The 26,133-nt window shown below is 36.7% G+C and overlaps 7 protein-coding genes across 11 annotated transcripts; 1 reads left to right on the forward strand and 6 right to left on the reverse strand.

Annotated features, from left to right (window-relative positions):
- Positions 1-120: 120 nt before the first annotated feature.
- Positions 121-2,962, reverse strand: LOC103325724 (uncharacterized). Its single transcript, XM_008227907.3, is given in 6 exon segments — positions 121-573; positions 695-836; positions 921-1,051; positions 1,188-1,497; positions 1,499-1,818; positions 1,821-2,962. Coding segments are annotated over 6 exon segments (2,262 nt in total). The 5' UTR covers positions 2,919-2,962; the 3' UTR covers positions 121-312.
- Positions 2,963-4,369: 1,407 nt separating this feature from the next.
- LOC148918679 (uncharacterized) lies at positions 4,370-5,587 on the forward strand. The gene is made up of 2 exons (XM_089048676.1): positions 4,370-5,240; positions 5,396-5,587. Exons 1-2 carry the CDS (start codon positions 4,494-4,496, stop codon positions 5,585-5,587), a joined length of 939 nt encoding a protein of 312 aa, XP_088904802.1. The 5' UTR covers positions 4,370-4,493.
- A 236-nt stretch (positions 5,588-5,823) lies between these two features.
- Positions 5,824-13,257, reverse strand: MST1 (mercaptopyruvate sulfurtransferase 1). Of its 2 annotated transcripts, none has more exons than XM_008227906.2 (12): positions 13,021-13,257; positions 11,912-12,100; positions 11,467-11,526; positions 11,207-11,269; positions 10,741-10,865; positions 9,536-9,698; positions 8,752-8,811; positions 8,253-8,311; positions 7,735-7,816; positions 7,034-7,097; positions 6,569-6,636; positions 5,824-6,171 (listed from the first exon to the last, which is right to left on the reverse strand). In XM_008227906.2, the coding sequence occupies exons 1-12, from the start codon at positions 13,126-13,128 to the stop codon at positions 6,073-6,075; spliced, it is 1,140 nt and encodes a 379-aa protein (XP_008226128.1). In that variant the 5' UTR covers positions 13,129-13,257; the 3' UTR covers positions 5,824-6,072. The 2 variants fall into 2 exon arrangements, with proteins under 2 accessions (XP_008226128.1, XP_088904583.1); XM_089048457.1 differs by having other exon boundaries at positions 12,981-13,121.
- Positions 13,258-15,035: 1,778 nt separating this feature from the next.
- LOC107880669 (uncharacterized) lies at positions 15,036-16,140 on the reverse strand. The gene is made up of 3 exons (XM_089048677.1): positions 15,608-16,140; positions 15,416-15,481; positions 15,036-15,296 (listed from the first exon to the last, which is right to left on the reverse strand). The coding sequence occupies exons 1-3, from the start codon at positions 16,079-16,081 to the stop codon at positions 15,216-15,218; spliced, it is 621 nt and encodes a 206-aa protein (XP_088904803.1). The 5' UTR covers positions 16,082-16,140; the 3' UTR covers positions 15,036-15,215.
- A 1,838-nt stretch (positions 16,141-17,978) lies between these two features.
- LOC103325722 (transcription termination factor MTERF15, mitochondrial) lies at positions 17,979-19,814 on the reverse strand. The gene is made up of 2 exons (XM_008227905.3): positions 19,656-19,814; positions 17,979-19,558 (listed from the first exon to the last, which is right to left on the reverse strand). Exon 2 carries the CDS (start codon positions 19,295-19,297, stop codon positions 18,146-18,148), a length of 1,152 nt encoding a protein of 383 aa, XP_008226127.2. The 5' UTR covers positions 19,298-19,558; positions 19,656-19,814; the 3' UTR covers positions 17,979-18,145.
- A 671-nt stretch (positions 19,815-20,485) lies between these two features.
- LOC103325790 (transcription termination factor MTERF8, chloroplastic-like) lies at positions 20,486-22,194 on the reverse strand. Its single transcript, XM_008227970.3, has one exon. It carries the CDS (start codon positions 21,824-21,826, stop codon positions 20,681-20,683), a length of 1,146 nt encoding a protein of 381 aa, XP_008226192.2. The 5' UTR covers positions 21,827-22,194; the 3' UTR covers positions 20,486-20,680.
- A 110-nt stretch (positions 22,195-22,304) lies between these two features.
- LOC103325721 (PPR superfamily protein) lies at positions 22,305-25,703 on the reverse strand. Of its 4 annotated transcripts, none has more exons than XM_089049301.1 (4): positions 24,871-25,703; positions 23,106-24,391; positions 22,688-22,918; positions 22,305-22,576 (listed from the first exon to the last, which is right to left on the reverse strand). In XM_089049301.1, the coding sequence occupies exons 1-2, from the start codon at positions 25,541-25,543 to the stop codon at positions 23,298-23,300; spliced, it is 1,767 nt and encodes a 588-aa protein (XP_088905427.1). In that variant the 5' UTR covers positions 25,544-25,703; the 3' UTR covers positions 22,305-22,576; positions 22,688-22,918; positions 23,106-23,297. The 4 variants fall into 4 exon arrangements, with proteins under 4 accessions (XP_088905427.1, XP_008226125.3, XP_088905428.1 ...); XM_008227903.3 differs by having other exon boundaries at positions 22,305-22,613; XM_089049302.1 differs by lacking the exon at positions 22,688-22,918.
- Positions 25,704-26,133: the final 430 nt, after the last annotated feature.

Genomic DNA, 26,133 nt, shown 5'->3' on the forward strand with positions numbered 1-26,133 from the left:
GCATGTTCATCTCTCAGCATGATTCTACAGTTGGAGTCAAGAATTGACATGCCGTAGAACATAACTTCAAGATTCACAAAAATGGTGGCGCCGTTCACACGGAATTTTTAATTCTGGCAATAAAGTTTTGTGAGTATCTGCATAGTATAGTTCATACAAATGTGTGGAAATAAAAATGTCATGTCTGGTATGTCACAAATGGCATTGTCATTGTGAAAAGAAAATTTTGAATGCTTCACTAGCTATTTAAAACTCTGTTCACAATTACAAAGGATGGTGATGCCATTTTTATTAAATAACTCCTGTGATTTTTCAAGAGGAAGAAGTATTCTTGATCTTGTACCGGTAACAAACACGCTTCTTCTTGATCAACGATCCATTCTCAACTGTGAACACAACGTTTCCAGGTTCTTTGTTTGTAAAAGAGTTTCGGAGAGAACCCTGTTGCCCACCAATCCTCCTGTCCTTTTGAACAATAATGCCATATGATCCTTCATTAGTTGGAAAAAATTCTTCCTTGTAGTTCACTTCCCAACCCAACACAATCACTTCCCAGATTAAAGTTGTTCCTACCTGTTTAACGTACAACATTAACACAGTGATATAGTCGTCATTCTAATGAATCCACAAGATTCAATTAAAAAGATCAAAAGAATATGAAGTGAAATATAATAACCCTTTCGAGTGCACATACCTCTGGTACTGGGAGTTGAACACTTTCTGATGATGACTGATTGACAACAATCTCTGAGGCAGCATCTTCAGTAGAGAATTCAGGATCATTTTCCCTCTTAAGCCCGCCATAATGGACTGGTAGTTCCTCTGCAGCTATGAACCTGCAATGAAGAAGGTTCAAGTTTGGTTAAGAACTTTCCAGTTGACCAATTAGCCACCAATTACTGACATTGAAGGAACATTACTTGAGCAAATTGTCCGTGACCCTGGAAGGGCGAGCGAAGACAAATTTGCTATTGGTTCTTGGAGTTAAGAAAGGTAATAGGAGAGTGCTAGCACTGTAGGCATAGTACCAGAAAGGAACATTGATGAAGATCTACACAGGAAAATAAAGTTTTCCATCAATTGCAGTACAAGTCATGGCATGAAAAGTTTGAAGATGCATGGAATTTAATGTGGAACCTCAAAGTGTCACGAATAAAAAGGTTATATATGGATGGAAAAACTCTTACATTTCTTGCAACAAATTCAGGATAGTTGTCCTGAAGTAGCCCGACGACCTGCTTTGTAGCAAGCCGAAGCTCCTTCTTAGAGGGGCCAGGCATGTCCTTGAGATCATTGACTAAGAGTATGGAGGACACCCCACCAGGCTTAAAGTCAAGCTTCTGAATCGCTTTCTCCATTAGTTGAACCCTCCTCCTCATAAACATTTCACGGCTCTCTTCATTCCCTAGCATCTTGTTGTATACCTCTTCATTCCCAAGCAGCTTAAAGTTGCTGTAACAAACCGGATGCCCTTCACGACTGGCACCATCCATGCTCTATGGAACCAAGATCATCACCGAAGTCCTCATCCAAGATCGAATTGACATTGTTGTCCTTCCTCCACTGGAGTGTATTCCTCAACATGTCGAAAGCATCGTTGACTTCGAAATCCCTAGCCGTCAAGAACTTCAATAGTATGACATCAGTGGCACTATCCCCTTTACTAGGCAATAAGGGTACCCCCCAAATTGCAATATCCTCATCTATGACGTCAACCTTTCGTTCCTGATTAGTAGCCACATTGTTCTTCTCTTTTTGGCCTTCTTCAGCCTTTTTATCCTTTTCCTCATCTTCTTGTTTGGAAGGTTTATTCTCTTTACCATCTTCTTCTTTCTTTCTTTCACTACCAACTTTTCTTCTACCAATGCTTTTGCAACTTCAATCTCTTCTACTTTCTTTGAGCTTTCCTTCTCTTTCTCAATTTCTTTCACAGAATTTTCTTCTCCCTTCCCTTCATTTGTTTTCTCCTTCTCTCCACCTTCCTTCTCTAATGTCTTTTCTTTTTCTTCGATTTCTTCTACCTTCTTGGAAGTTTCTTTCTCTTTCTCAGCTTCTTTCACACCGTTTTCTTCTCCTTTCCTCCCATTTTCTGTTATTTTCTCATTATCTCCACCTTCCTTCTCCAATATCTTTTCCTTCTTATCCCCTACTACTCGATCCTTGTTTCCCTTAAACAACTTGTTCCCGAGTATTGCATTTTCAACCTTCGATCTCAGCTCCACCAAAGCCCTTTTCTCATGCTCTTTCAAGTCAGAGAGGAAGTTGCTTTTTTCCCTGAATGATAAATTTTTCTCAATTATAGTAGATTCTGAAGAAGCATCCCCTCTTTCAACCTGATCATTGTTCTTCTTCTCTTCCAAAACCGCCTCCTCCGCTTCACCTTCTTTTCTCTTATCCTCCGCCATAACATCCCTTGTGTCAGCATCAGTCTGCTTCTCCTCCACCAACATCTTTCCAATTACACCCTCATCTTTTTTAGGTTCACCAGCTTCCCCTGCATTTTTCCCATCCTTTGTTTCAATACCCTTGTCTTGGACATCCTTGGATGGATTTTTCTCTTGTTCATCAGAATGAGGAACTACTTTTTCCATGGCTGAACTTTTCTCAACTTTAGCTGATTCGGAGATACCGCCTTTTTCAACCTCGTTATTCTTGTTCTCTATTTCAGCTTCTTTTTTCTTATCCTCCACCACAATCACCTTTGTTTCACCTTCATTCTTCTTCTTCTCCTCCTCCAAAATTACCTCTTCAAACACAGCCTCATTTTTTTTAGGTTCACCAATTTCTGCTGCATTTTTCACCTCCTTTGCTTCACTACCTTTGTCTTGGATATCCTTAGATGGTTTCTTCTCTTCTTCCTCAGAATGGGTGACTTTATTCTCCTTCTGGGGAGCTTCTGACTTCTCTCCTGTTGCCATGGTTGAAGTTAACCAGATAGAATTTAGAGCATTTCAGTTTGAGATTTTCATGTAGAATTCAAAAGATGAAAATAAAATATAATCGAGAAAGCATTAATCTAGAGAAGATGAACCAAGACCTTACACTCTTACCCTGTTTTTCTCCCCTGTTTTCTCTGCCTCTATATTTGGTGGTAAGTGAAACGGTTCCAAACGAGGGTTTGAAATTTCTTGGAGCAAAAGTAACGTTGTTAGATTAACCTTAGACAAACATGTCAAATTATCTAGTGAGAGAGCAATATTTGAGGCGGAGCCAAAGCCAAGCTTGAAAAGAAGAAGAAGATATCATACAGAAAATTTCATAATCAAAGTTAGTGTTGCCCCTTCCTCCTAATTTAAGATCATAAATCCATTTATAATTACGTTCTACATTTTGGCCTCCAAATCCAAAAATTCTAACTCTGCCTATTCGTGTACTGACGTGTTATAGTTAGTAAAAAAAAATTCATTTGTTTGGTTTGGATTTTTTTACTGAGGAACAGTTGTGGTTTATTACAATTATAGATGACGTATTGTAAGATAACAAATTCTTCTAGGAAAACAAAGGGGGAAAAGCGTCTACTTCTATAAAGATTCACAAAATATATGATATTAATTAATCAATGAATCTAAAAACGAAAATAAATTGACAAGTTTGTTGTATCAAATATCGGTCATCACTCGTGCTCGCTCATTATTCATTAAGGTATATATATATATATATATATATATATATATATGTATATATATGCTTTCTAAGTAATGCTAGAGAGACCATATATTTTTAGACCACAAGAACCAACCAGCCATGTGATATGTAAGGGTTGATGTCTTGATTAAATTTTGGTCATAATTTACAAATCAATTGCTGACAATATGTAATCGGCTAATAAGGTCTAAAAATGTGATTTTTCATATGTTTCCTTGCATGCGTAAATAACTTAAACAAGTCAAAGATATAGGAAATAAAAAAAAAGTAAAATCTAGGAGTTTAATTAAGAGGGGGCATGCAGACTTGCAGCCACACCAAGCTGGTCTTATGTATAGCGGTTTTTAGTTACAGTTATAGATAAGCTAAAAACCCTAGAGATTTTCCCGCGGGTTGTTATTTGGTAACCGTTCCAAACCTCAACTCCCCCATTTTTCTCAACCCACAAACCCTCTCTCTCTCTTTCTCTCCCGCAAGCCATGCAGTCAGGATTAGGTCGGTTATTGTAAGTTTTGCAGTTAATTAATTATTGTTAATCAATTTAATTTCAGGTCTTATTTAGGTCTGCTTCTGTCTTCTCTTGCACAGCATCTTATCAGGTACTCTCTCTCTCTCTCTCTCTCTCACACACACACACACACACACACACACACTTCTAGCTAGTTTACTTTTCATCTTTTCAAGAATCTAGCCTACTTTGCCGTAGCTTGTACATGAACTTTAACACATCTTTTTTTGCATGCAATGCATGTCTATTTTATTTTGTGCTAGCTACTGTTCATTCTCTATAATCTTTGTTTTCTTACAATTTCTATTATTTTCAGGTTTTAATTGAGCACACACATTCCATGGCCTTGAGTTCATTTTCTAGCAGGGAAACGGTTCCACCTCAGTCTTTTGGCTCAGAGATGACCAACTGTTTCCAGCCAAATATAGAAGCAGAGCTATTAGCAGCAGAAGAGCTCCTCAAATATTACCAACTAGACTACAATTGTTCCATCCTTCCCAACAACTTATTTCTTGATGATCATCCATGCCATGACCCCTACAATCTTCTCAACCTCGAAAACTATCATCCTGACTCTACCAGTGACGATCATCTTCTTCTTCCACATCTCACTACCCCTGACATGTTTCCACAACTTGATTTCTATCCTTACCCGTACCCGAAACGCCAAAAATGCTTCCAAGATTTCGTTTACCCGGAGTTCACACCCGCAACTTTCTATGATGCGTTTGCTCCAGATTCTTGTCCCTTGCCCGAGTTGCTTCAGGCACCTGGGGTCTTTGCTACTTCATTGCTCACATTTAATCAGCATCCGGAGGAGACAGTCACTGATAGCAACAAGTCAAAATTTAATGACTATGAGATTGGTTTTACTGCTAAGAAGAAAGTGGAAGAAAAATGCGTGTCTGCGCAGAGTATTGCGGCTAGAGAAAGGAGGAGGAAGATCACAGAGAAGACTCAAGAGCTAGGGAAGCTTGTTCCTGGAGGAAGCAAGATGAACACAGCTGAGATGCTCACTGCTGCCTACAACTTTGTCAAGTACTTGCGGGCTCAAGTTGGCATTCTTGAATTCATGGGGTCATTTCAGGTATTTTGATCAGTTTCCCTCTAAATTTTACTTCCACCATTAAAAAAATTAAAAAAGATTTGATGGTTTTTTCTATCTAATTCTCTTTGTTTTTACTTTTTCTCATTCTATTTTTGTAGGGTTTTTATGCCAATTCTCTTTTGTTATACACGCAGGAATTGAAGGGAGCTCCTCCTGCTGAAGAGCTGCAAGCAGTTGCATTTCCTATTATTCAAGAGAAGCTATATTTAGAGAACAATTGCTTGGTTCCAGAGAAGTTTGTGGAGATATTAGCAAAACACTTTGATGCTCAATCAAAACCTTCGCTCTCCAACAATCTCCACCAGCTGCTCACATCTAGTCGTTGACAAGATTTTATTTTCATGTAAATATAATTTTTCTCTTCAGGATCGCATTTTTTTATTTTCTCGTATGTATGATTCTTTTCCATTTGACTTGAAAATGCGGCGGGTTAGTTTCTTTTCTATAACATCCTCGGAAAACATTTATTAAAAAAACACATTATGTTTATTAGCAAAGCGTGTCAATTTATTCCCTGCTTAATTTATTTTATCATGGATCAATAATAAAACACAGAAAGCCCTCTTCCAATCTGCTGCTTTGATTCATGTGCCACATAAGATCCTCAACAGGATTCAAACAGTGGAGGGGCGTAGAGGTTGAGAATTTTAACAACGAAAACACAAGTTGGTATTCAAAAACGTGACTTATAACAAGATTTTTTAAACTTAGCTACAACCTCTTTTGTCATAATATGAGTAAGCAACTAGGCAAACCCGAGGTTGCTCATGGTGCCAACAAGCTTCCAGCAATACCACTGGATTTAAACACTTTACGAAGAAGTGTCGATGGGTGTGTCGGACTGCGCTCCCCATTCAGTCCAAGATCCATCATAGACTGCTACTTCAGGCTTACCAAGTCGATGAAGACCCTGGATGAAACCACATGAATACGTATGAACAAAAGAGTTCCGAATTTTTTTAAAACAAAAATTCATGAATACAGGCTCAGCATTATAGCAGCATGGATGGTACAGCCATATGCTGCCAATCTGCATCTCTAGCTTTATTGTGTCTAAGAACATCAGAAATGTGCAGCAACAAACCCACAAAATCACAAAGCCTATCCTTTCATTCAAAGGACTAGTACAAGGGATTAATCTTGATCCAAGATTAAAACATTCACATAGTCATGATTTTAAACACTCACATTTTTTACTGTTTTTTATCAGACAATTTACAATTATGTCCTTTCATCTTACTAACATATAAATACTCACACACCGCATATATATGTCTTTGTGTGTACTTTTGGAGAGAGATAATTACCAGTGCAAGAATACAAGCAGTTACACCAGTTCCACATGAAGTAACAATAGGGCTTTCCAAAGAGATGCCTGCAGCATGAGGTTAGGATCATTAATAACTAACATTATTCAGACACCTTGTGACCAATTACAATGTGCTACTACAGAATATAACCCACAATTTCTGAAAGAAAAAAAACAGTATATATGTAAGAGGCGGGCGGGGGGAAGGAAACCATGACTTTTGTTGATCATTATATTATGTCTTAGTATAAAAATAGGTTCAAGAAAGGGAGTCGGGAAGTACTTACTATCTATTTGTTTTCTTATTACATTTATCCAAAACCTCATTGTAAACAGAAAAAATGGATTAATCCTATAACAAGAATGATCAGGTAACAATGGCTTAAAGAACTAAGTAGAAATGTACTAAAGTTTTTGAGATTTTTAACGGGAAATCATAATAAAAACAAAAAATAATTCTTACCTGCTTCATCAAATCTGTTTTTCAACTTATCTGCTGGTAAGAGTGTCTCTGAAGAATCCAACAACTGTAAAGAAACAAACACATTTGTTAATCAACAGTTATGCAGCATAGCTCTTTGACAGAAATCAACACAATTTTATTGCAATTTCAAAAAAATTAAGAAACAGATTATTAGGGAAAGGGGCGTGGAAATTGCCGACATTGCAAAGAAAGTTTTGATGCAACAGAATTGAGACATTTAGGCTAGCTTCCGATTTTAAATAATGTAGAATGGTTAATCATATACTTCACTCAAATTTTAAAACAATCAGACTACGATCATGCTCATAACCAGACTCCAAAAATATTATAGTTTAAACAGTTGGTATAGATCACCTGCATCAAGCTCTGAAAATGTCAGACTAAGTACACAATTTTTTGTTCATTATTTCAGATAGCTAACCGTCAATTACAAATACATATATTCAGAAAACCCTTTTAGTTTCTGAATTACTGAAAATGTTTATAAATGAATGTTAACTCAGATCTGAGGAATGAGACGATTATAGTTAAAACTAAAAACATACAAAAAATCCTCCACCATCCATTATGTATTCGCCTCAAGTTCTTCAGACACTCATTGATTGAATCATTACAAATCCTAGGGATGCATCATTAAGTCACCACTATAAGAGCTCAAACACAAGCATTTGATCTATTACCTGAGGAAAAGGGACACACTTGCTTCCAGGTACATGACCACTTCTTATCCCTTTCCGGGGCTCCAATGCAGTTCCATCAAACCTGCAAGACATCAAATCCAAGATTGTTAATGTAAAACCAAACTTTATGGATATCAAGCCAGATAAGATAATAAACCTTCAAAGCCCACACAATAATTACTAAAAAAATACCCACATCAAAATAGAAATCAATCCAAAGTGTCTCCATATAACTGCATAATTTACTTTGCATAGGGGAGAGAAACAGAGAAAAAGTAAGGGTGCTCAACCTACTGTTATATTATTTCAGTCAAGATTAGGAATTCCAACCAATTATTACATGATGCCTGAACAAGTTCCAGCTGGTGATTCACACAACTATGGGGAAAATAGCAGACCAAGATTTACTCAAGCTTCACATAATTACCCAGGTAACAAAACTTATATGCTGAAGACTGGCTAAAAATGTCAAACTTGAGCACATGAAGCACATGCAATTGCTTTAGTATAAAGAATACCTGGCCTTTGATCGGGCATCTATATGTTCGTGAGTTCTTTCTTCAACATTTTTTCTAACCTGAAAAATACAGTAGGAAATATAAAACCAGGATGAATTGGAAACAGATTTTGTATTTTCTTTAAAGCATAGCAAAACAAACACACTTATTTACAGTGCTTGCTTGCAATTGTTGACTCTCACATCAATCACTTGGTTACATTTATACCTTTATGTCCTTCAAGGTCTGGAAAGCAAAAGACAGGGGAGGGGCTTCTAGGAGCCAAGCCATTGGAACGAAGGAAAACCAAAAATGTGGAAAAGCAAGTCTACAACTTTTTAATTGTTTTAGTCAATTGGTACGGATGTCCAAACATCCAAAAACCACCATCCCGCTCTTTCCTTTTTTCGGTGCTACCTTTTTCTTTCAAAGGATTTCAGGGTGACGTAATTGCCACCAATTTCCGGGATTAATTTGAGACACACACCTTTAGTAGTTAGTCAAGATAAACAAACCAAACCTGATCAATAGTCCAGATTAGATGTGGCTGAAACTTAGTCTGAAATGTAGTTGGCCCAACCTGCAGAATGTTGCATTTCCCGAAATGATCACAACAAGACTTGAAAAGTATCACAGGTTAAATAATAAAAACTGGAACATGAGATAAAGTCAATTTAATGGACATCGCAACTGTGAGGACCAACACCCCACCCCCCAAAAAAGGAAAAAAGGAAAAATAAAGTTCTGAACTCTAGGCCAACCTTCAACAGCTCAACCCCCTCATCATTGTCATCAAACTCCCAAATTTCTTTACTTCTGTCACTAGCAAACAATAATAATTTTACAACTACAAATTTTCTAGATGTCAAGCAGTTATTGATCCCAAAAGCTACAATGTACACACTAACATCACAAAACAAAATGACAAAGGACTACAAAAAATTGCTAGCATTTCTTCCACTTTGATCCATGCTCCAATAAAATATGTCTACTTAAGTATAGAAAAAATAGACAACAAACAGAAACTAAAACCGACGGAGTGAGAAGAAGAGAACCTAAGAGTTTAGAAATTTATCTTGTCAAGAAAAGTGCACATGGTTTAAGCTTCCATAATCCTTTTAATCATTAATACAACGAGTTCCAAAACATCAGATATCAAACATTCACAAAAAAAACAAAAAAACAAAAAAAAAACTGAAAAAACCACAACCATATGTTAATTGCTTTTGGATCAGAGAATCCAAAAATGTCTCTGTCAAAAAATAACTGATGTCAGAGACTCAGTATACAAATTGTGAACTTACTGCTTGTCCCTTGTATACTTTCTCTATTGCCTCACTGGCAGCACTAGCTTTTAAAATTGCATCACCAGACGCGCTAGATTCAACATCATATCCAGATGCACGCCATCTTGGTAGGCCTCCGTCTAAAACCCAGACTCTGTCATGGCCAAATACTCGGAACATCCTTTTCATATTATAAGGAAATGAAGCATTAGTTCATGCTACATAAATAAAAGCATAAAACACATTTTTTAATACAGTTCACATGAGTTAAAACTTAAAGGGGCATCTGGCAACATTTTACAAAACAATTTTCAAAAAACTGTTAATGAAAATGAGAAACTGAACTGTGCAATTTGAAAATTCAAGAATGTCTCTGGTAGATATTATGCTACTTATATAAATTTTTCTCCTTGTGATGCTGATTTCTCATCAATTCCTTTCAATGATAAGAGGTACAGTGATTGAAGAAATGAAAAAGGAATTTGATGCAGGACGTGTAGGACCTAAATTTATAAGTTTCCTAATTTATTTGTTAGTTTCCTAGATCCTCTAGTTTTCTAAATTCTAGTAGGATTTCAACTTTTCCAGATTTCCAGATTTCAAGTTTTAAGTTTACTTTTTTATTTGGGTTAGGATTTCTGTTTAAGCAAGGGAATTTTATCCTATTATGTCTAGGTTTTGGTTTGCTATAAATACCCCCATGTAATGCAGATTTGAATGTTGAGTAAACCTTTTCCTAGAACTTTCTGATCCCTTCGATCTATATTTCTTCTTCTCAATCCCTGATATTCTTCTTTGTTCTACTGTTTCTGCCCTTTATCTCATCTTATTGATCTATATTTCTTCTCCTCAGTCTCTTATATTCTTCTCTGTTCTATTGTTTAAGTGCTTAATCTAACATCTACGGGCTGTACTACATCAGAATTAGAGAGAAGGCTGGACAAGATAAGTGGGTGTCATATAAGAGCCACAACAGGGGAGAGAGAGCGAGTAGCTAAGGGTATCGGACAAAAGAGTGAAAACATCATGGGAACATTTTTAAAACTAAAGCTGAATTTCAGAATTGTATCCGTGTTTCTTTGAAAAAAAACAAAAAACAAAAAAAATTACGATTACGGTGCCAAACGAGTTTTACATACATTTTTGGTTTTCCAAAATGAAAACTGTTTTGTTAAACAATACCAAATGTGCCCTAAATCTTTCACATTCGCCCCATAACTTACCACCATACACGAGCTGCACTAAAGATCCCTTTTCCATCATACACCACTAGATCATTTTTGTTCTCAATGCCAAGAGCAGAAACAGCAGCAGCAAAGGCTTCCTCTGATGGTAACATATGCGGTAACTGTTACAAGTCATCATTTCTAAATCATAAATAAAGGCAAACAACAGGAGACTGCTAGATAGTTACAAAAGTGATGTTTATGCCTGGCAATGATGGCACACACAACTAAAAACCTACAACATCAATATGAGACTAATATTAACATCTTTAATCAATCCGAATCTTCTTAGAAATTGGCCATGTAAATAAGAATGTATTTCAAAGTCAACTCATATAATAGCATGAAATAAATTATTTACTGCTAAAAGACTAGTGTTTAGTATATATTATTATAGAATATAAGAAATCTAAGATGTCATTTAGAGAAGGGCAACAAGACAAATAAAGAGAAAGCATCTCACTTTTGTAGTGCGATCTGATATTCCATCTACATCAAAGAAAAGTGCACCGGGAATGTGAGCAACCTGTCATGATGGAGCGGATAAATTGACAAAACTGTACCAGAGAGGAAGCTGAAACACCATGAAATAACATGAAATATTTTGGAATAGGATTGGAGTTGAGGAGTATTTTTGAGAAATAAAGTAGCAGCAATTGTCCACAATAAAAAACAATTACAGCATAAAGTATGACTTCTGCAAACAGAAAGCGCAGTGAACACCTGATACTCTTGAATTGGATTCCTTTGCTCATCAGGCATGTACCAAGAGGCATCCAACACCTGAAGTAGATAACTAAATAAATATTACCAACATGTAGGACCAAAAGGATGCATATAATAAAGAAGAGAAAAAAGAAATGTCTCCAAGTAAAAAAGACAATTCTATATAATAAGAACAAAACAAACATTGATTATAGCTAGTATATACATAGAGAAAGACAGAAAAAGTATTGATAATGAGGATGACAACACATATCATTTTTTAGATAGCAACAGATTTCATGATCAGATCAAAAAACAAATTCCATACCATGAAGGTGAAAGAACACTGAGCACCAAGCATTAAATGGTAAGAATTTCAACTTATTTCCAGACATACACTCCAGTGGAAGAAAAGGGGGGATGAAAGGAAAATTTACAGTACAAACAAGCCAACACAAGGTACCTTCAGATCAGGTTCCTTAAGGTTAGCATGGAGCCAATCAACAGAAACAACAGGCTCATTTGTAGACACGGATTGTGTTGTAAACTCTGCTCTTGCCCCAGCTACTGACGAAGCCATTGCACGAGGAACCCAACCAGATGCTTTATATTTCGTATAGGCAGGGTCGGCTCGTAAGTGTGCTATTCCCCTCTGAATTGACAGAAAAGACATTACGTAGATCTTAGCATGAGAAACAAGATAAGATTCAATAAGTAGCTCAAACTGACTAGTGCGTTTTAAAATGAATAAATGAACCTAATTATCAAGTTAACAACTTCACCAAATAGACTACGATATGCAAAACCATAATGATATTATCAGTGAGGAACCCTATTATGCAGTAATCTTTGCACCCTAGGAAGACAATAATTTCACTGCAAACACTTAGTCCAGAAAAAATATCTTTAAGGAAGCCCTTTCCTTAAAAATACAGAATTTTCAAAGGTCTGATCGAAGTTATCTTGTAAGTAAGACAAAGACGGGTACATCAACCAATATTTAAGAACTCTATATGATTTTCAATTAAACACACAGCTAATAACTCACCGCAAGAACTATGCATTTACATAATTTTGATTAAGATACAAGACCAATAGTTTAAATCATAACGAACAATCAAAACAGGAATCTAGAAAATAAACAAGCAGACTCCAACAAATTTTCTCTATTTTTTATTTCATGGCTACTGGAGTCCAACAGCGCTGCTACACTCTTAGTGACGCCTTTAGAGTCAGGAACTGAGACCATGTACATAATAATTACACTAAACAACTTCACAATAGTAAATTAAAATATTACCACAAATCACTGATTGATCAAACAAGAAATCCCTTATCGGGAAAACACTACAAAACGTTCCAAACCAAATTTTTCCTACTCAATTCACTGATAAAACAAAAACCCATCAAGAATCTGATATATGGAGCAAGAAAAATGAAAGACTACAATCAAAACCGATAAACCAAGCAAAAGATAACAAATTTATACAAATGGATTCAGAATATCAACCAAAAGAACAAAGCCCACAAACCGAATGGGAGATTGCTGAGAAATAACGCAGAGAGATTTACACTGAACAGAGAAGATAAAATTTGGGGCTTTTGACAGAGTGAGTGTGAAGCAGAGTGGAAAAGGCGATGATGACCCAAGAGAGTCCTTGTGAAAAGAGATGAAGCCATTCAATCAAAAGACCATAGAAATAGAGGGCTTGGCTTTTAAGAGGTAATTCAGGTGGCAGTGAAAGAAGCCAAAGGGTCTGCCTTTGTTTGCTGTGTCGAGCAGTCCGGTATCTCTCTATCTACAACTATAGCTGATGGTGACAGGATTTTACTTTATACCTCTTTAGTACAGTCACTACCTCGGAAAATTATAGGGGCTGTTTGTTTTTTTTTGGGTCGAAGTTATAGGGGCTGTTTGGATGATAAAAATCACATGCAACTTTTTTTTTCTTTTGAGTAAATACCACTAGGTGTCCCGCACTCGAAGGGTGTTGAGGCCCATTTGAAAGTGCTTTTGGAGCATGGAAAAGCGCTTATAAATAAGTGAAAGCGTTTCTATCTTTTAAAAATAGTGTATGACAAAAATGGCAAAAGCACTTTGGATGAGATCCAAAAGCACTTGGAGTGATTTTGGAAGAAGCAATTGAGAGGTGTTTTTTCTTAAAAGAGTTGTAGGACAAAAACACATGAAGCACTTAACTCCCTTTAATGAAACTTTTAAAATGCCAAAAATACCTATATTTAATTTTTTTTAAATGCCTAAATACCCTTTCTTTCTTCTTCTTTTTTTTTTTTCTCTTAATGATGACCAAAGCAAAGTCATTTCCTTTTTTCCTATTATATTTCAATTAAATTTATTATTAATCTCTGGTGAATGGTCCCTGAACCACGACTGCTTTAGTTTTCGTCTAATGTCCATGGTCGTCACTGTTGTTTTGTCATCAATGATTATGAGTATGATATGATTGGTCTATGAAGGATGTTTTAGCACTTGTGGAACAACAACCCGTGTTTTGTGTTCTTTTTATTGTCTATTAATCTATTTTGTGTTTCACTATACAAATTTCAAAACTTCAAATCTCTGGGTCAAGACTGCTAGGACATACTTATGTTGTATGTGAATGCTACTGGGGCATTGCATATGTTTTTGGCTTTGTTTACGAGTATGTTAGGTTGTTTGACTTGATATTTTCTCAATGAAGATGAAGATGAAGATGAAGATCACCTTTTCTCGATGTGACATATGTAGTGTAAAAACACTTTTAAATGTGACATTTAAACAAAAAACTACTTCTTTGTAGAAGCGCTTATGTCATAAGATAAGAGCTACTAGCATAAGCGCTACTTACATAAGTGCTTCGGGAAGAAGCACTCCCAAACGGTTTGGCTTGCTCCTTATCATAAAGTGCTTCTAATGGGTTGTAAAATATTGTCATTGAGGCACCAGATAGCTTGTCAACTTAAGGTAACAATTTGTCAATCGCATCACATCTTATGATTTACTTTTAATTCTTAATATTTGATTTTTTAAAGTTTTATAATTTGGTTAGTAAAAAAGTGCTAAACGAAGAAATATAGACATAAACCACATGACACTAGATTATAAGATCTGACACAATTACTATAAATTGTATGGAATATTTATAACTTGTGAACTCACACGCGAATTCCCTTTTTCCACTCTTTTGTTTTTTGTTTTTTTTTAAAAGCTATAACTATAGTATCTTCTTTTTGAAAAATACTAAGGATACCACATTTATAGACAACATTTTATATCACCTCTTCAATAGATGTGAAAACCATTATATTAGTGGATTCCATCTCTATTAAACATGCATTACACAATGCCGTCTTTAAATGCGATCTCTGTAATATGACTCCTTTTTTATTGAGCACTTTTGGGAGCTTTAATCTCCTCGTCACCATTGATCGGCAAAATTCAAGCTTTATCAAGGTTACCAGTTGTTTAGAACAAGATTCAATAATTCAAGCTTTGTTTCCAAGACCAACAAAACATTAATATTGGATTTTAATTAATGTCAAACATTATATCCAACTTTAGATCAACAAATATTTTCCTCGTTTAATCCAAGACAAATAAAGTGGAAAAATACAACAATCTTTAAATCAAATTTCAGAAAGAAAGAAAAAAGAAACAACTGAGGAACTAAAAATGAAGTTTCGATCGGGCCACAAGCTAAAGCTTGTGAAGGTTCTTGTCGTCATCGCTGGCTAGCTTGTCCCCTTATTATATTTCCAATATCCATTCACATAATGGTACACAAAGTGATCAAATTTGCAACTGTAATTGCGGCTTCTAATGCTTGAAATGTTTGCCGCAATCTGTTCTGCAAAACATAATCAAACAAGAACCAATTCAATTGATCATGTAAACATAAGTTTGTTATCATGCAACACTTTTTTTTTTATAAATACATAAATGGATCAACCAAAAGAGAAGAAAAACTGAAAAGATATATACCCTAGCAGGTGTAGCTGGAGGGTAGAAAATTTGTCGTGCTGGAGTGATTACCTGCATCAATGATTGTTTTCATTAACAAAATTGTATCCAAAAGAAAATCTTTAACTACAATTGATGAAAAAGAGAAAAAGTTTAGGTCAATGCATGCATATAAATACAGAAATAATTTTTAGTTACCAAATTCAGGTTTGGAAGACCAGCTTGTCTAAGTTGCGTTCTCTTTGATCTCAGCAGCATATGGTTATCCAAGAAGCAGGTGTGGTTGTGGCGGAACCGCCTGCTGGAGTAGCAACAGGAGCATAGATCATAAGTGTTGTCGGCTCTGTCGAAGCACTCAACACATGTAAAATACAACCCTTTTAGACACACCCCACAACCATCGCACCACAAGTTCCTGGTCTTAATGATGTAGTAAAATGTAAGCACTTCTTCGAAATCCAGACCGCCATCACAGTTTCGATCCAGATTGTTGAAGAAGCTAGGGTTAATCCAATCGTAGCCGTTCTGCCGAAGAAATGTAATGAACTCAGACTTGCTTACTCGACCGTCGCCATTTCTGTCCATGGATCGGAAGAAGTTGGCTGCCAGCAGCTGAAGATTTTGTGACCCATTGTTGTAATATGCTAAAGCTGCCTGGTGTAGTTCCTCCATGATCAAGAAATCACAGGGCCCTTGAAGCAATAGCTAGGTTGGCTTATGGGTTTTATAGGATGCCATTATTGTTAGTGGCATTTTCTTATTCATGTGTGTTTTAATTTATGCATGCAACAATGTCCTATGTACAAGGGCTTATAGCTTGCGCATTGACCTAGCTACAAAGCATGAATCTACAAGTGCTGCATTGATTGATTTGGCAATGTTAAATAATTTTTTTCTCCTCTGACTATTTTTTGTTTTCCGGTGATTCTAATTGTTTTAGAAGTCAACTTTTTCTTGGCCAGCTTTAGACGTGAGCTTTGAAACTAAATAATGTGTACAGGATGGAATATTAAGTCCACTTGCTTACATTCCCTCCAGCCAGTGGAACCCAACATGGATATCCATCCAATGAAAATGCTTGAAACTTGTTTGACCAACCTAGTGGAATTAATTCATCCCCGACCAACCTAATTGAAATTCCTTTTTTATATTCGGGGAGAGGAGGGGGGTTTTCTCACACACACTATTAAAGTATCATGGGAGTACGAACTTAAAATCACTGGTATGCAAGTCAATACCCTTTCCACTAAAATTGGGCTAGACCTGTTGGTCTAATTGAAATTCTTCTGACCAAAAAAAAAAATTGTTATTGACACTCCAATAGCAGCTTTCAAAAAATAGTGGGAATTTCTAATTTTAAAAATATTATCACGTCTAAACAATCCCAACAAGACAAAAGGCTCTCCACTGCCACAATAAAAATTAAAAAAACTATTTTCTGTCAGGAAAACATAAAACTTATATGCGACCAAACCAAGTAGGATTTCTCTAATAAGTTCTTAATTGTAGTTTAAGGAATATGTAGAAGAGAACTTCAAGCAAGTGGTACCGTAATTAGCTGTGGCACCACTGCTTGGGCCCATACACATCGTCACCATAGAATTAAATCCTCGATACTAATTAAGTTATTTGACCACGAAAAAAAAAAAAAAAACAATACGTTATAGTTCAGTAGGAACAAATTTACTCATTACATTACAGTATAAATCAGCAAGAACTAAGTTTATGAGTTCCAGTATCAATCAGCAAGCACTGAATCAACCCTAGGATCTTCTTTTTGACACACGAAACCAGAAACAAGTACCAAACTTGTTGAGTTGAGAAAGAAGAGAGGGAACCTTGTTTATAGTCCCATGATTCATCTTAATCAAGACCCTCAAGACTAGAAGTATGATGTCCAAGGAACTATGAACCTGAATTTCCTGCAATTTCATACAAATATCTAAACAAACTAAAATAGAAAAAGCACTTTGCTTTAAAGAAAAACTGCTCGTCGCAATGTGGGAATATGAGACTCATTTCATAAAACTACGCCAATAAAGGTCCCTCAAATGCCAGAAATTACTTCTACAAGGATGCATTAAGATAAGCATTCCAGATGATTTATGTGCCTACTGAATTTTTGAGTGCGACATGAGTTCTCCATCAGATCCAATGGGAAGTCAGGAAAACAAAAAAAAGAAACTCACATAGGGAACAAATCATATACATTAGAATTAAAAAGAAAGTCGAATGCCTGGAATTAGGGTCAGTGTCCAACCGATGATACGGTGGTACCAACTGATATTTATGAAAACGTGATTGATGCTCAAACTACATCATCTAAGACTCAATGATTCTTTTACTATGAACAATTTTTTTCTACTATTTGCTCCCTACTGCACATACAAGGGTTTCATTGGGTCGCTCAAGAAAAATTCTGCATCCAACAATGTAGGGCCAACAATTATGGCCCTAAACAATCCAAAAGATTGATAGTCTATAAAAAAGGGAATTTCTAACAAATCAAAGGACATGTAACTTGAACACTAATGTAATTAGCTTATTGAGCAAATATGAGTCAGAGAGAGACCATGAATCATAAAAAATTAATTTAACCCCAAACAATATAAAGGATTACAGAGAATGACAATGCCACAATAAGCAGAATGCTCCATAATGTAACATAATGATATCAACAGGTAAACTGAGACATCTTGCAGGTACAAAAGATAAAAACCTGATAGCAAAAGATATTTAGAAAGGAAATCCTTGCTGGAAGAAGTTCTTCTTGGAGTAGTCTTCTGCCAATCGCTTCACACCCTTTGCATTTATATAAAATTCCATCAATTCATCAGCAACATCCTTTGGGTGACAATTAACAAATGCCTTCAGAAACCTCTTCTCTGTCATCCTCAGTGCCCTCAGCATCATAGGGCCTTTAATCTGCAAGTCAAGACCCATTTCCTGCATTTTCTCTGCAAGAAATACTCGTGGCTTTAAAACAGCCTCCAGATTTGTGTACAGAAAAAAGGGATACTCAAGAACCACTGGGGCGGGAAGTTTCATTTTTCCTATAATGAAAGTCATGTTCCTCTGAACCTTATCAATTGACAGTGTAAGCACAAGGGGAGACCTTGCCAAAAGACCAAAAATCTCATCTTCTGAGAAACCAAACTTCTCCAAATTTGCAACTTTCTGACGGATAGTTTCAAGGCGTGAAATGCCAATGATTGCGACAACATACTTATACATGGTTGAATGATTCGAAAGCCTGGTTTTTCGTATATATTCCATCTTTTCATCATTAAATGAAGTTCTTGGGATCAACGTGGGCCGTGACAGAAGAAGTTGGGTCAAGTCACTTGTGCTAAGACCCATTCCTTCGTATAGTGCGATGGCAGGCTTGATTTTATCGTGAAAGTCATAGGTCAAGAGAGATGGGTTCTTTACAATGGCTTTGACAAGAACTTCCCTCGACTCAAACAATCTCATAAAGTACTCAAGCCGCTCATCAAAACAATGATTAATTCGATTACTGAGAAACCGGGGCCGACAATTGATGATCTTCACAAGCTCAGATGCACTAATGCCCAAGCCACTTAGAATGTTTAGTTTGAACTGAAGCTGATCAAGGTCAGCATTCCGCAAAGCAGGCCGCCGTGTGAACATCTTGGATATGTCAGTATCACTACAACCCCAGTTCTTAAGAATTTCTTCAGAGTTCTTGGGTTGGTCTCTAACATATTCTCCTACACTTTCTTCCTGGGCTTGGCAAATGGTCGAATAGGTGGCGGGCGGGAAAAGTAGAGAAGTTGTTGGGAACAGAGTTTTGGGAAAAGATAAAGAATTTCGAGAGGCTGTCAATAAATTTCGGAGCTTAACTAAAGAACCAACTCTAGATTGCATGTCAACAGACTCAAGTTATTGGCTGCACATCCTTTGGGAAAATTGGAATGCAGCTAAAGAATCAGCATTAGAAGTACGCAGTAAAATTTATTCAAAATTTTGAAGCTCAAATCTTTTTATATTAAGCGCTCCTATTAATCTTGGACTGATACACAGTCACAAAGAAGCAGCAAAAATGGTTTTCTTAAATCTTTACCACAAATTTAGTTCTTGATATTCATCATCTCGTCAGAGTCCTGGGCAAAGTTTTAAGCTTTCCATCTAATCCACAAAAAGAAAATATTTATAAGCAGATAGATACTCGAGGTGAATTTCCAGAGAGAGAGAGGAGAGAGAGAGGAGAGAGAGAAGGGGATACCTGGGCAGCCCATGGATAGCCTTTGAAGGGTTTAGCAGCAACGGACAGACGGCATCGAGGTTTTAGGCACAAGGCACTTAAGACGGGCGGCTAGAGACAATGCAGTGATTTGGATTGAGTGGCGCTTTTCGGCCATTCTGTTTACACCCAAAATTTTGCTTATCACACAAAGTCTTTTAATTCCTATTTTATCCTTATTGTCTGATTTTTTTTAGAAACAATTTTTATTTTATTTTATTAACATGTAGCTGGTCCGGTGATTCTCTTCTCTATCCCCGTCATAAATTCAAATCCTCTCTCATCCCTCCCTTCCTAATAAAAGCCTTGCTATCACATGTGTATATGCAATTTGGTGTGTAAATGCAATCATGTGATAAGAGAGATAAACACATGATAATTGTATGCCTCATTTAAATTTTCTTCTCTCGTACCCAAAAATGTTGAAAGATGTTGATGGATGGGGGTTTGTAGTTTCAAAGTTAGGGGCATATGTCTCCACACCTAAATCCGGAGTAGGAATGTCCCTTATTATCCTTTGAGTTTGTTAAAAGAAAAGAAATGTATTGAGAATGAAGAACTTCTTGTCAATTCTGGATAATTGTGGCAATTCCTACAGTTTTTGAGAGGATTGGAGACGCATTCATTTTATGGTCACCTATGTGTGACAAGATGAAGCGACCTTTTACCAAGGTGAGGTGCGATGGAGAAAATCTTAGAGCAACCGGTTGTATATAATCACGTGTCTATTTATCTTGTCACGTAACTAGAGATTGTGCAATGAACCGACACAATAAAAAAGCTAAGTATCAGCCACAACAGAGACATAGAAGTGAACCAAAATAAAGGATTGCTTGAACCCCAAATAAAGAATAAACTGAATCCAAAATGATAACAATGTTTACACAAAATGACAATGCAAATATATTGAAATTGCCCCATGTTCATGTAACAAAATGTATAGAGGATATCCTGTACAATAAGACAAACTCCAGACTTCAAGACGAAAACCTGATAGCCAAAAACATTCAGAAAGGAAATCCTTTTTGGAAGTTCTTCTTTGAGGCTTCTGCCAATCGCTTAACACCCTTCACATTTTTGTAGAACTCCATCAATTCATCAGCAGCATCCTTTGGGTGACAATTAACAAATACTTTCAAAAACCTCCTCTCCGTCATCCGCATTGCCCTCACCATCATAGGGCCATTAATCTGTAAATCAAGACCCATTTCCTGCACCTTCCTGGCAAGAAGTACTCGTGGCTTCAACACATCCTCCAGATTCTTGAATAGCAAACTTGGGTGCTCAAGAACTGTAGTAGCAGGAAGCTTCATTTCTCCTAAAATGAAAGTCATGTTCCTCTGAACCTTATCGACTGATAGTGTCAAGACAAACGGAGACTTCCCAAAAAAGAGAAAAACCTCATCTTCTGAGAAACCAAACTTCTCCAAGTTTGCAACTTTCTGACGGATAGTTTCAAGGCGTGAAATGCCAATTATCGTAACAACATACTTGAACATTCTGGAATCATTTGAAACTCCGGTTTTTCCTATATATTCCATCTTTTCTTCATTAAAGGAAGTTCTTGGTATCAATGTAGGCCGTGATAGAAGCATCTGGATCAAGTCCGGCATACTAAGACCAATTCCTTCATATAGCGCAATGACCGGTTTGATTTTCTTGTGAAGGTCATGGGTCAAGAAAGACGGGTTCCTTAATATGGCTTTGGCAAGCACTTCCTTTGATCCAAACAATGCCATCAAGAACTCAACCCGTTCATCAAAGCAATGGTTAACTCGACAAGTGAGAAACCGGGGCCGATCATTGATAATCTTCGCAAGCTCAGGAGCACTGATGCCCAACCACGTTAAACGTTCGAGTTTGGACTGAAGCTGGTTAGCGTCAGCTTTCAGTAGAAAAGGCCCCCGAGTGAAAATATTAGATATTTCAGTATCAGTACAACCGAATTGCTTCATAATTTGCACAGAGGTCTTGGATTGGTCTCCAATGTCTTCTCCTACACTGTCTTCCTCGGTGTGGCAAACCGTCGAATAGGTGGCGGGTGTGAAAATAAACCAAGTTGTTGGGAGCAGAATCTTGGGCAAAAATAAGAAATTTGGCGAGGTGGGCAGTAAGATGCGGAGCTTAAGTAAGGACCCAAATGTGGATTTCATGTCAAAATGCACTTTGTTTCAAAGCAGGAAGAACACAAAAGGCTTTCAGATTGGGAAGGGAATGTGTTACGAATTTTGGTATAAGAGGACTTGAAACCTTGATGCCTCTGCTGTAAAAATGCGTCTTAAAGATTGCTCTTTTATATTAGGTTTGCAGCTGAATGATATGGAATGGAAGTCAGTTTTGTTCGTTGACCTGCAGAGGGAAAATGCAGTGGAAAAGCTATATAGATTTGCCGTTTGCAAAGCACGTGCGCAAATACAAGGATTTACAACCCCTATATACATGCTATTGATATTGTTTCATTATTTTGATAGTATTTTCTTTAACAACGTGGAATAGAAAGACCACTAAACCAATAGCTAGTTGATACAAACGAGTCATGTCTTGTCATAGACTCATGTTCGGGTTGTTCTTTTCTGGATTTGTATTGCATGAATTGATACTAACTCAACTTCTTTATTATTTTGACACCCAAAAAAAAAAAAAAACTCAACTTCTTTATTAATTCTCATGTTCGAGTCGATACAAATCTTATAAGTAAGTCAAGTTGTATGTTGACTTTATAAGATGTCGACCAGCCTTGGATGTTGCTCTCCTCAACGTTTGCTATGTTGACAGCCATGAAAGAAGTATTTTCAACTTCTAATCTTTTCTTAAGTTCAGAAAGCTGAGACATTCTTTAAGCGGTTGGAATGCTTTTACAGTAACAAACTCATCACTTGTCTCTTAATCCAGGTAACTCTTCGCTGCAACAAGTAACTCTGATTCGTAAGTTCTTTAGTCCTGCAGATTCAATACTCAGAACATAGCATATACATATGGATGTGGAGAAGTTAAAAGAGCGTGAGAATGTTTACCAGGAGGAAATGGATCATACTGATGACCATAGATTATAATGAGATTGTAACAAGCAGATCATTCTGAAAAGGCCTAGTTCCTCTTAGGAGCATGGACTTATCAAAGTACATAACCTAGGAAGAGCTCCTATCTGGCTATCTCCAGTACTCTGAACTTCTCTACAGGAACCTAGATTTCGCTTATTATTGTTTGGTGGGTTAAACTTGATCCTAATGACTCTTCCTCCATGCCTGTCAATTATTTTCCAAAAGAAAAGTGACATTTCAAGCATGAACATATATATTAACATGTCAAATCTAATTCTTCATAGATGTATACGAAGCTCCTCCAGAGTTAGAATTTTAGTATTTTGACTTGTTTTGAACATATACTAAGAGGAATGATACAACTGTTAACATATCTTAGGAAGGTGAATACCTGAGTGTTGAGAAGCAATATGTGAAAGCGGTCTGTGTTATTGGACAATGATGACATCCCAAAAGTATAACGAGTTTAGCAAGGCACTTTCATCTACTCTTGGAGCAAAACAAAACATCCACATGATCAGCATGGTAATAAATCTTTGCTCCTCTTCAAGGATGAACAACAAATTTAGCTAGTTCTACTGTCTTAAGTTGGCTGAAAAAGCACAGTTTTCGTTGTTGTGGATTGTAAAAGGCTCTGTGCTGGTTCTTTTTTCAAACTTCTGTTTTCTATCAAATTTCGGGTTTCCAAAGCATTGTCCCATGCTCCAGATGCAGCATATATGCTTCCTAGAACAACATAGTTAACTGAATTCTTTGGATCCATCTCAAAAAGATGCATTGCTGCCAGTTCTCCAAGTGATCTATTACCATATATGCTACATGCCCCAAGAATGGCTCCCCAAAGTGAGGCATTAGGCTTGATGTTCATGTCACATATCAACTTGTAAGCTTCTTCTAACAAACCTGCACGTGCGTAAAGATCTACAATGCAAGAAAAATGCTCAGCTTGAGGCAAGATGTTGTATTTGCTGAACATAGTATTGAAGCATTCCCATCCTTCTCCTGTCAATCCAGCATGGCTACAAGCAAAGAGAAGAGACAAGAATGTGACACCATTAGGTTCCAACCCCTCATATTCCATCTTTTTATATAAAGCAATCGCCTTATGTCCTAAGCCATGCCTTCCATATCCAGAAATCAGCGATGTCCATGAAATAACATTTTTTTCTTCCATCTCATCAAAAGCATGGTTAGCATCTTCAATTTCTCCGCATTTGGCATACATATCAACTAGAGCATTTCCCATGGCCACATCATAACAAGCTTGGTGTTTAAAAGTCAGGGCATGGATTTGTCTTCCCAAGATCAATGAAGCACTATTGGCACATATGTTAAGCATGGAGCATAATATGACACCATCCAAGGCCAGGTGCATAAGAGTCATTTCTTTAAAGAGATCTAGCACATCTCTGCTGTAGTTACCTTCTTGTGCATATCCAGTTATCAGTGCAGTGCAAGCTATAATGTCCTTTTTCATCATGTTCTTGTATATTTTATGAGCACTCTCTACACTTCCACATTTAGCATATGCATTGATCAGCGATCCACTTAAAGTTTTGTGTGATCCAAACCCCACTTGCATGATGAACCCATGTATTTGACTTACCTTCATTAAACCACTACCTCCAGCTAAGGCTCTCAAAACACTCCCCAAGGTGAAGCAATCAGGGAACATGCCTGAGTCAAATATCACATATACAATTAAACATAACTAACTAAAGGAAAGCAACGGAAGTGATACATATAATAACAAAATCTTAAAGCATGAAAAATGATAATTTAGAACTGTTGTGTCTCCAGCTGTAGCCTTGATTCCCTCACTTTGAAGATAAGCATTATATGATGCTAAATTTTGACTATCTATTAAGAAGACATAAAGAAACCCATTGTTGACTATTTGCTTGAGAGTTAAGTACACCAAAAAAAAAAGGCACACACAAAAGGGCTGTAAATGATATGGGTAGTATAATTTTTCCAAAATTGAATGTATCATTCAGTGGTCAGCAAACAAAAGGGCAATGTCATTCACCAAGGCAAGGTAAATGTGGGAATGTGGCGACTAAGCATCACTCAAAAAATATGGAACAAACACAAAGAAGAGCACAAATAATAAGAATATAAAAGCTTCAATTTTAACCACAAGTATAAACATTCACCTTCCCTCATCATTGAATGAAACAGTTGCAATGAGGCATCAGCAAAGCCCTGAACAGCATAGCCGCCAATCATTGCATTCCAAGAGACCAAGTCCCTTTCCGACATTTCCTCAAACAAATAACGCGCATCCTCTATCTTTCCACACTTTGAATGAAAATCAACCAACGCACTCTGCACAAACAAGTTCTCAGCAAACCTACCTTTCAGAATACACCCCTGTATTTGCATCCCTACTTCCAAACACCGCAAACCTGTACATGCCCTCAACGTGCTACCATACCCAAACTGATTAGCTCTAAAACCCGCCTGACGCATATTCAAAAACATCACCAAAGCATTTTCATAACATCCACGTAGAGCATACCCAGAAATCATAGCGGTCCAAGACACAACATTTTTCTCAGGCATTCGATCAAACACGTTACGGGCACTAACAATGCGGCCAAATTTCGAGTAAAATATTACCAGCTTGGTGTTTAAATTCAAATTTGAATCAAACCCACTTGTTATTGCGTGGTTATGAACCAAAAGACCGGGTCTTTCTGCTCGTTCATCGATGCAGAGCTGCAAGATATTCATGTAGCAAGAATAATAAGAGTCTAACTGAGCTGGGTTTAAGAGAATTAGTCTCAGAGCCTCCTGTAGTTGACCCCTTTTGCAGAATGCGTGCATAATGAGAGAGTTTGTGTACTTCTACTTCTTAATGGGGTCTGTCATTATTTGGAAGTTCGTTTATCGTTTTTGTACGGAAACTGGCTTCAGTTTGGGTTTTATGCCGCCATTTTCAAACGGAATTATGTAGTACCGTAATTTTGTACGGATAATACAGAAATTCTATGTGGCGACAACAATATTCACGGGACCGAATTGATTTGAACCGAACTAAATCAAATTAAATTAATTAAAAAGTATAATTAGACCGAACCGAACTAAACTGCTTTGAGGTAATTTTTCCTTCTAAATATTATCAATTCAACCCCTTGTGCTTCGAAAAAACTAAAATACATAATTGAAGTAGATAAGGGTTAATAAAAATGGTATGGATTTCACTCCACCAAAATGCAAATAATTATTTCAAATAACTTATTCTTCAAAATTTAGAAAATCTTTCCCTTTGAAAGACTTTGTAAGTCAATTGGTTTACACAATTTACTCGAGTATATAAGATTTAATATTCGATTTTCCCATCTCACAATACCACTTGTAAAAAAACAGAAGGGAATTAACCTCCTGGGGAAAAAGAATAATACTACGCTTATCAC

Source organism: Prunus mume, linkage group LG3, assembly GCF_029339155.1.
Source record: "Prunus mume cultivar Tortuosa linkage group LG3, ASM2933915v1, whole genome shotgun sequence".
In the NCBI taxonomy this organism is placed as follows: Eukaryota; Viridiplantae; Streptophyta; class Magnoliopsida; order Rosales; family Rosaceae; genus Prunus; species Prunus mume.